At 38.1% G+C, this 9,195-nt stretch overlaps 1 protein-coding gene across 5 annotated transcripts in view; it reads left to right on the forward strand.

Annotated features, from left to right (window-relative positions):
• TDRD1 (tudor domain containing 1) overlaps window positions 1-9,195 on the forward strand; it is a 51,718-nt gene that overhangs the window by 4,279 nt on the left and 38,244 nt on the right. For 3 of the 5 annotated variants that reach the window (XM_037741726.1, XM_037741727.1, XM_037741729.1), the window contains exons 1-2: window positions 4,350-4,674; window positions 7,130-7,185. In XM_037741726.1, the coding sequence (XP_037597654.1) occupies window positions 4,350-4,674; window positions 7,130-7,185 (381 nt within the window). Of the gene's footprint in view, window positions 1-4,343; window positions 4,675-7,129; window positions 7,186-9,195 lie in introns of those variants that run through there. The other 2 variants (XM_017537641.2, XM_037741728.1) reach the window with 1 other exon arrangement.

Here is a 9,195-nt window from a genome sequence, read left to right on the forward strand (position 1 = left end):
TTTTTTAACATGGAGTTTTGATATTCTTTGTCAGTTATATTGAATATACAGGTTTTTTCCTGCTTTTTCATTTGCCATTCTGATGGACATATTAATGTGTCTGAAAACTAGGATTCTGAATGATAGTGTAATATACTGTCTACTAAAGGCATCACAGTTAACTATTTAATTAATTAATTTATTTATTTATTTGTTTATTTTTTTTTTGAGAGTCTCGCTTCATTGCCGAAGCTGGAGTGCAGTGGCACAGTCTCGGCTCATTGCAGCCTCTGCCTCCGGGGTTCAGGTGATTCTCCTACCTCAGCCTCCTAATTAGCTGGGATTATGGGAGTGCGCCACTGCCTCCCAAAATACTGAGATTGCAGGTGTGAGCCGCTGCGCCCAGGCCTTTTTGCTGTTTTAAATGGATATTTTTATATGTAGGATTTTTTGGTATTTAGGATTATTTTAATGGCATGATTTCCAGCTGTAGGAGTATCAAGTCAGTGGCTAGGAATCCTTTTTTAAAACCCTTTACATATGTGTGTACGTATTTCTAAATCGCTTCCCAGAAAGAACATATTAGTTTCTGCTTCCTTTCAGTAATGAGTGGCCTAAATTTTTAATTGCACTCACTGGTAGAAAATAATGCATACTTATTTCATGTTTTTTTGTTTTTTTTTTTTTTTTTTTAACAATAGTTGGGGTTGAATGTTTTTCCCCCTATGTTTATGAGCTTATCTTCCTCCTCTCCACATTCTGTTCATGCCTTTTGCTCATTTATTTTACTGTCATGATTGGCCTGCACATAACAGCTTATTTGATGCCTCAGCGAGTCTCTGCATGGGCACACCAGAGCTGGGGTGGCGACATGAAGGAACCGCCAGACACACCTGGCTCTGCGTTTTCTCCTTCATCATCCTCCGGCTGTGCCCATTTCCCCCTGATTGCAAAATGCTGATAAATCTCCAGGCCTCGGGAACAGTGTTGCAGGTGGAAAGGGGTGAAGGACTCTGCTGGCGACATCTGTCCCTGTTCATCAGGACAGGGAAGAGCTTTCTCAGAGGCCCCCTCAGGAGAACTCTGGCCAGTATTGTCGGTAACTGTAGCTGGCAAATCAGAGGCTGAATGGCATTTGAGTCTGCTACAGTATCTGGTGGTTCTTCGTGTTTATCCCACTTTTGAAAAGGCATCAGACTTGTCATTTTTGTGATGCTATTTCCTGGCCTGTTTACTGTTTTGGTAAGCTTTAATTGTCATGTGGTTATAGGTTTGCTATCATTTCCTTTGTGATTTTTTTTAACCACTTTTAACAAAGGAAACCTCTCACCTGTGGCTGTTGCAGGCTGATTCCCTGGGAAGCATGATCTGAGAGGGAGATTTGTGTGTTTTGTGATGGGTGACCGTGGCCTGTATGATACTAGTTTTTTTTGTAGTCCAGGTGGTTTTTGCAGTTCAGTATATACTCTGTTGAAAAAAGGGAATATTCTTGGTTCTATTAGTCCTGATTAGGTCAAGTTTATTGTGTAACTGAAATAGTCTTTACCGTTGCCTATTTTCTCTCTGAGTAGTTGTCTAAGATAGATGTGTCCTTATCATAGTGGACTGAATTTCTTTTTTCTTTTTTTTTTTTGAGATGGAGTTTTACTCTTGTTACCCAGGCTGGAGTGCAATGGTGCGATCTCGGCTCACCGCAACCTCCGCCTCCTGGGTTCAGGCAATTCTCCTGCCTCAACCTCCTGAGTATCTGGGATTACAGGCATATGCCACCATGCCCAGCTAATGTTTTGTATTTTTATTAGAGACGGGGTTTCACCATGTTGACCAGGATGGTCTCGATCTCTTGACCTCGTGATCCACCCGCCTCGGCCTCCCAAAGTGCTGGGAGTGGACTGAATTTCTTCTTCAATCAGGTTTTGTTTTACAGACCTTGAAACAACATTAAAATGATTGAAAGATTCCTGGCTGCTTTATATCCTAGGAGTGTTTTTGTTTTTTGTTTTTGAGATAGTCCCCTTCTGTTGCCCAGGATGGTGTGTAGTGGCGCTGTCTCAGCTCACTGCAACCTCTGCCTCTCAGGTTCAGGCGATTCTCCTGCCTCAGCCTTTTGAGCAGCTGGGACTACAGTCATGCACGTGCCACCATGCCCAGCTAATTTTTCTATTTTTAATAGAGATGGAATTTCACCATGTTGACCAGGCTGGCCTCGGACTCCTGACCTCAAGGAATCCGCCTGCCTTGGCCTCCCAAAATGCTGGGATTACAGGCATGAGCCACTGTGCCCAGTTTGTGTTTTAAAAAAAAATGTAAAATATCTTCATTTGTCTCAATACTTTCTACCTTGAGATTGATTTTATGTGCTACTGATAGTAACATTACATCTTTTTTTTTTTTTTTCTGTTGTGACGGAGTTTTGCTCTTGTTGCCCAGGCTGGAGTGCAATGGTGTGATCTTGGCTCACTGCAACCTCCAGCTCCTGGGTTCAAGCAATGCTCCTGTCTCAGCCTCCCGAATAAACTGTGATTACAGGAGCGTGCCACTATGCCTGGCTAATTTTTTGTATTTTTGGTAAAGATGGGGTTTCATCATGTTGGTCAGGCTGGTCTCAAACTCCTGACCTCAGGTGATCCACCTGCCTCAGCCTCCCAAGGGCTGGGATTACAGGCATGAGCTACCACCTGGCCTAATATTATATCTTTCAGTTGTTTGCATAGCACACATTTTAGTCCTTTTATTTGGAACCTTACCATGTAATTTGGTTATATGTGTGCCTTTGTACCTAACATTTTGCTGAATAATTTCTCCCTGAGCTTATCTCTTTTTTTTCTTTTGTGACCAACTCATTGATACTTGCATTACTTGGGCTTGATTCTGTTATCTTATTTGATGTTTTCTGTACTTGAATTTTTTTTTCTGTTGGATTAAGATTTTCTTCTTTGGTTTTAATGTCTTCTATTTCTGTTTGGCACTTTAATATTTTAATGCACATTCTTTGTATTTCTTGTTCAGAGTCTAGACTTTATTCTTCTCTCCTCCACCACCTGATTCCCCTGGAGTTTATTTTCCTTTTGTAATTGAACAACATTGCTCTCTTAGTGCGTAAAACATTGCAGTTCTCAGTCTGTCCCTTCAATTTAGGCATGCTTACTCATATAGTTGTACTGCCCCCAGCAGCTGCAGGATTGCCCCCATAGCTGCTCACTTGTGCTCATTCTGTTAGGGACCTTCTCAGGGTCTGGTCCAATAAGAGCTCCCTACCTTTGAGTGTGCCTGTATATTTTTGTTTTTGTTTCATCATCTTGTCTGTATTCTCATTGGATTAGGTTAGGCCTACTTTAGAATAAGAAATGAGACTAGGACATCATCTGCTATTTATTTTTTTTCTGTTTAAGATGATGTTAACATTTAGATACTGCTCAAGCTAGTTTCAGCTGTGACATTTTTCCTCCCCCTCTGAGCTGTTTTGGGAACAGACAAAGCTATCAGTCACTACTTCAAAAGAAGTGTTTATCCCTTTTAATTACTTCCCCTGGGCAGGGCACTTAGCTTTCTTTAAGAGTAATGGAAAAACGTGCCGGCATCCTTTCTGGAGAGAGGTTTCTCAGACTGCAATTTTCTCTCCTCTCCTTCTGGAAAAACAGTTTTGCACCCATCTGCACATTTACTTCAATATTCCTGAGACATTTTGTCACAAATTAAACTTGGAAAGCTTGAGACATTTCCAACTTACTTTCAGAGAAAGATGCATAGATAGGTCCTTAAAAGCAGTAGGTATAAATTACTACGATTTGTGGAAGTTCCGCTGGAGATGATTAAAGCAGAGGCCTTGGCAAAACCAGAGGGAAGACGGGTCAGCTGAGATGAATTGTGAAGGCTGAGCAGGATAGGCAGTGAGTGTGAGGGCATTCTGGGTAGTGGGTTTAGCATATTCAAGGACTGAATGTAGCATCAAGTAGGGAGAGGGTAGAAAGGTAGGTGATGACCGATTTAAACACACCTCTTCTGTTGCATTTTGCCATTAGTTGTATGTAAGCTTTAGGTTGGAAATATTTCTTTTAATACATGAAAGACCTTTTCTATTAGTGTTGCTTCACAAGCTTTTAAAAGGAATGGTGTTGAATGCTGAGATTTACTTTTTTGACTTCTCATGAGTTGGTCTGTTGTTGATTTCATGAAACTTGTAGAGAATTGGTATTTTGCTTGTGCCTTATAGGCCAAATTTTGATGTCATGGTTATATCTGCTTTGGAATCGTTTTATAGGTGTTATCTGTTGCATAAATACCTGGGAGAATTCCTCTGAGCCTGTAGTTCTTCTGGAATTTTGAAATTAAAAGTTGTATTTTAAATACATTTCTCTCCTTAGACCTCTATGAGTGTTAAATCGCCATTTAATATGATGTCAAGAAATAATTCGGAAGCACCTCCTTGCAAGATGACAGAGCCATTTAATTTTGAGAAAAATGGAAACAAACTTCCACCACATGAGTCTTTAAGAAGTCCTGGAGCACTTCCTAACCGTCCTAATTTCAGGCTGAAAAGTTCAGAGAATGGAAATAAAAAGAACAATTTTTTGCTGTGTGAGCAAACCAAACAATATTTGGCTAGTCAGGAAGACAATTCAGCTTCTTCAAACCCTAGCAGCATCAATGGAGAAGTGGTTGGATCCCAAGGAGACAGGAAAAAATTGCCAGCAGGTGAGTGAAAAACCACAGGCTTCCTAATTCTTGATTCTCATGGTTTCTGTGACTTACCAGAAGTATATATAACCACACCCAGTGGGCTATTAACAGGCACATGACTACCTTACAGTATTTACATTTAATTATTAATTTAGAAGGAACCAGATACCAAGTAGCTACCTTTTGACTTCATTAATCTCAGAAAAAAATTCCTGGGGAAAGAATGAGCTTTTTTCCCCACAGAGAACTGTATTGGGAATGTAGAAAGGAAACACTGGCTTTTTTATGGGTGTTCTAAAGACTGGTTCTTAAAAATAATGTGCAAACTTCATGCATATATCACAAAGATATAGCTAAGATTTTAACTGGTTTCATGTGATTTATCTTACCATTCTTTTAGTCCCAGTTCTAAAAACCTGCTTTCTAAGGAGGCTAGGACCTGGTAGAATTTAGCCTCTGAAAGTATGTGAGATGTGATGTTTTAACATGGTGATATAATTCTCAGAATGTGCCCTTGGGCCTCTGGGCTTCCCCAGGAGGTCAAAACTGTTTTCCTTACATTATTTGCCTTTTCTGCTATGCCAGCTTTACACTGATGGTGCAAAAGCAAATTATTAGCTCAGCTTAAGGCACGAGCGCCAACCTGGGCTAGGGCTCATTGAGTTTTTCATTGTCATGCACTTGCAGTTAAAAGGAAAACTAAAAATGCCAATTTCAGTTAAAAATGCCCTTGATGGGGCAGTTAAAGGTATTCTGTTAAAGCTTGACCATTGTGTACAGTATTTTCAGTATTTTGTGTAATGAAATGTGAATTATTCCTAACTTCTGCCCCCTGAAGTAGGAAAAGCATGCGTGCAATTGAATTGTGAGCTGAAGAGAAACTTTTTTTCTTGGAGCATACTTTTTATTTGAAAAGATGACAACTGGTTATTCAGACTTAACCTGGCAAGCATTTTCTCAAATATTAACAAAGTGAGCCTGTTATTTCAAGGAAAACCACTGATATTATTTTGTTAAAGACAAAATTCACACTTTCAAGCAAATTAGGATTTTAGAAAAGTTGTGTTTGCCACTTTGATCTTAAGAACTTCCCAGGACTTTTCCTGTGAGATGCATGGTGATAACACATGAATATTACTATTTTTATATTTTTGAAGACAGTGTCTGTGACCTAAGCTGAAGTGCAATGGCACAATCATAGCTCACTGCTGCCTCAAACCCCTGGGTGTAAACAATCCTCATGCCTCAGCCTCCCAAAACCCTGGGATTACGGGAATGAGCCACCACACCTGGCTGTAACACAAGAATTTTTGCTATTTCATAATGAAACGTGTTAACATTTGGCAACACTGCATAACTCAGTGAACCTGCCTTTTCCAGGTGGTATTGCTGTCATGCATGGACAAAAATCCATTCAAAGTGCAGGATAAATCAGTGAATTCTAATTTAACAGTATGAAAAGTTCCTTGATGTAGTTTTAGAGTTCACATTGCTTCTAACCCTATACCACTTGTTTTGGTGTACTATTAAAGGCAAATATCCATGATTAACAGAGAAGGACATTAAGTATTCCTGTTCCTTGCAAATACTTACCTCTGGGAGGCCAGACTTGTTTCAGATACTTGAACCAGAAGCAACATTTCACTGAGTGAAAAAAGCTATATGTGAATACAGCTGTCTTCTGTGAAGCCAATCATTAATGATACACAAAAATGTGTAATTCTTCTGTATTTTGTTTTGAAAAATATAGTTTTTAAAAATTGTCAGCATGTAATGCATTTAATTTTAAATGGATAGTTTAAATTTAGTTTTAATTTCTAATACAGTAAATACTGATTGAAATAAGCCATGTAAACAGAAGCTCTGTAGGGTCCTCAATTTTTAAGAGTGCAGAGGGGTTCTGAATCCAGAAAACCTGAGAATTACTGCCTTAGTGAATGGAGAAAAGTTCATCATGAGAGGAGTACTAGTCAAGAAAATTTCAGACAAGCTCTTATTTTATTCATATTTTAATTTTTTTTTTTTTTCAAAACAGTCTTTGTTGCCTGGGCTGGAGTGCAGTGGCGATAGCTCACTGCAACCTCTGCTTCCCAGGTTCAAGTGATTTTCCTACCTCAGCCTCCTGAGTAGCTGGGATTACAAGCGTGCACCGCCATGCCCAGCTAATTTTTGTATTTTTACTAGAGATGGCGTCTCACCATGTTGGCCAGGCTGGTCTTAAACTTCTTACCTCAAGTGATCCACGTCTTGGCCTCCCAAAGTGCTGGGATTACAGGCGTGAACCACTGTGCCTAGCTAAGTCCTTATCTTCTGTTGGGACTAGTAGGATGTCGCTTATGCTCTGGTTTAGCTATAAGGTCATTATGGCATAGCCCTGTTACTTGAATATCACCTAATTATACTATTTTTCATTTTTAGCAATAAAAAGCATTATTTGGCTTTTATTTGAGATTGTGTCTTTTCTCCCTAGGAAACGCAGAGTCATCACCAACTGTTGAAAATAATTCACCAAAGGAAGTGAATACTGTAAGTTATTTTATTGTATGTGTTCTCATTTGGGTAAAAGTTTCTAAACATGTTCTGGTGTCTATTTAATAAAGAAGTGTTCAATCTGTAGCTGTCATTCAAAGTCAAATATTTTTCTTTAATGTGCATTTTTATAAAAGAAACTTTCTTAGGTCATTGTAGATTCATATGCAGTTGTGAAAATAATGGAGATCCTGTGTAGTCTTTCCCCTATTTCCCCCATGGTAACATGCTGCAGAGCTCTAGTACAGTATCACAACTGGGTTATTTATTGATATTGACACATGAAGGTATGTAACATTTCCATCGCGGCAAGTGTCCCTTACATATCTTTTTGCTTACGTTCTGGTGTAGCCAATCCACTTTTCCTTCTGCCCCTGCCCTCCTCTAATCCGTAGCAACCACTGATATTCATATTTCCACAATTTTGTCACTTCAAGAATATTAAAGGCTACATATAAACAGTATGTAACCTTTTGGGATGGGCTTTTGTCATTTCACATAATTATCTGGAAATTGATCTAGGTGGTTGTTTGCATCAGTAGTTTGATCCTTTTTTATTGCTGAGTAGTATTCCATGGTATAGATAACTTGTTTAACTATTTACCTGTTGAAAGACACCTGGGTGGTTTTCAGTTTTTGGCTATTAAAACTAAAACTCCTATGTACAGAATTTTATGTGAACATGTTTTTAATGCTCCAGGATAAATGTCCAGAGTAGTTTCTGGTTTGAAGAGTAGTCCCATGCTTTGGAAAATATTTGGTAGTTTCTTATAAAACAGACTGACTGTACCATTTTACATTCTCACGAAGGATGCCTGAGTGCTTCAGTTTCTCCGCATCCTCATCAGCATTTGGTGTTGTCGGGATTTTTATTCTACCCGTTTTCATCATAGATGTGTAGTACTATCTCATTGTGGTTTAACTTGCATTTCCCTAATGACTGATGATGTTAAACATCTTTTCATGTGCTTATTTGCCATCTGTACATCATCTTTGGTGAAATGTTTTCATGACTTTTGTCTGTTTTCCAACTTTTTTTTTTTACTGTTGAGTTTTAAAGTTCTTTGTATAGTTCAGATATTAGTGCTTTGTCAAGTATGTGATTTGCAAATATTTTCTCCTAATCTGTAGCTTGTCTTTTCATCTTCATGAAGTCAGTTTTTCCTTAATGGTGTTTTTGTTTTTGGTGCTTTTGGTGTCAAGTCTAAAACTCTTTGATACCCTAGATCCTGAAAATGTTCATTTTCCCCCAAAAAGTTTTATAGTTTTACTTTTTACATTTAAGTGTTGATCCATTTTCAGTTAATTTTAGGTTAAGAAATTTAAATTGAGATTTATTTTTGCCTATGGATGCTCAGTTGCCCCAGTGCCATCTGTTGAAAATTCTCTTTACTGAATTGCTTTCACAATTTTGCCAAAATTCAGTTGGACATATTTGTGTCAATCTAGTCTAAGTGGTTTATTTTCTTTAGATCTATGTGTCTATCTCTCGGGCACCACATAGTTCTGATTACGGGAGCTGTGTAATAAATTTTGAAATTGTGAAGAGTGATTCCTTTCATTTGATTTTTTTTCTTTCTCAATTTTTTTTTAACTATTCTAATTCCTTTGCCTTCCAATATACAATTTAGACTAACCTCATCTCTAACTACAAAAAATATTGCTGAAATTTTTATCTGAATTACATTAAACCTATATATCAATTTGGGAATTATTGACATCTTTGCTGTGTTGAATCTTCCAATCCATGAACATAGTGTTTCTCCATTTATGTAGCTCTCTGATTTCTTTCATTTTGTAGTTTTCAGCTTACAGGTCCTAAGCAAGTTTTGCTAGATTTACACTTAAGTATTTGATTTTTTTGGAATAATTGTAAATACAGCTGTATTTCTGTCCCCGTGTTCATTATTAATATGGAACAATAATTGGCTTTTGTATGTTTATCTTCTGTCTGTGACCTTGCTGAATTCTTTTTTTTCTTTCTTTCTTTTTTTTTTTTTTTTTTTT

Source organism: Cebus imitator, unplaced genomic scaffold (genome assembly GCF_001604975.1).
Source record: "Cebus imitator isolate Cc_AM_T3 unplaced genomic scaffold, Cebus_imitator-1.0 Scaffold104, whole genome shotgun sequence".
Lineage (NCBI taxonomy): Eukaryota > Metazoa > Chordata > Mammalia > Primates > Cebidae > Cebus > Cebus imitator.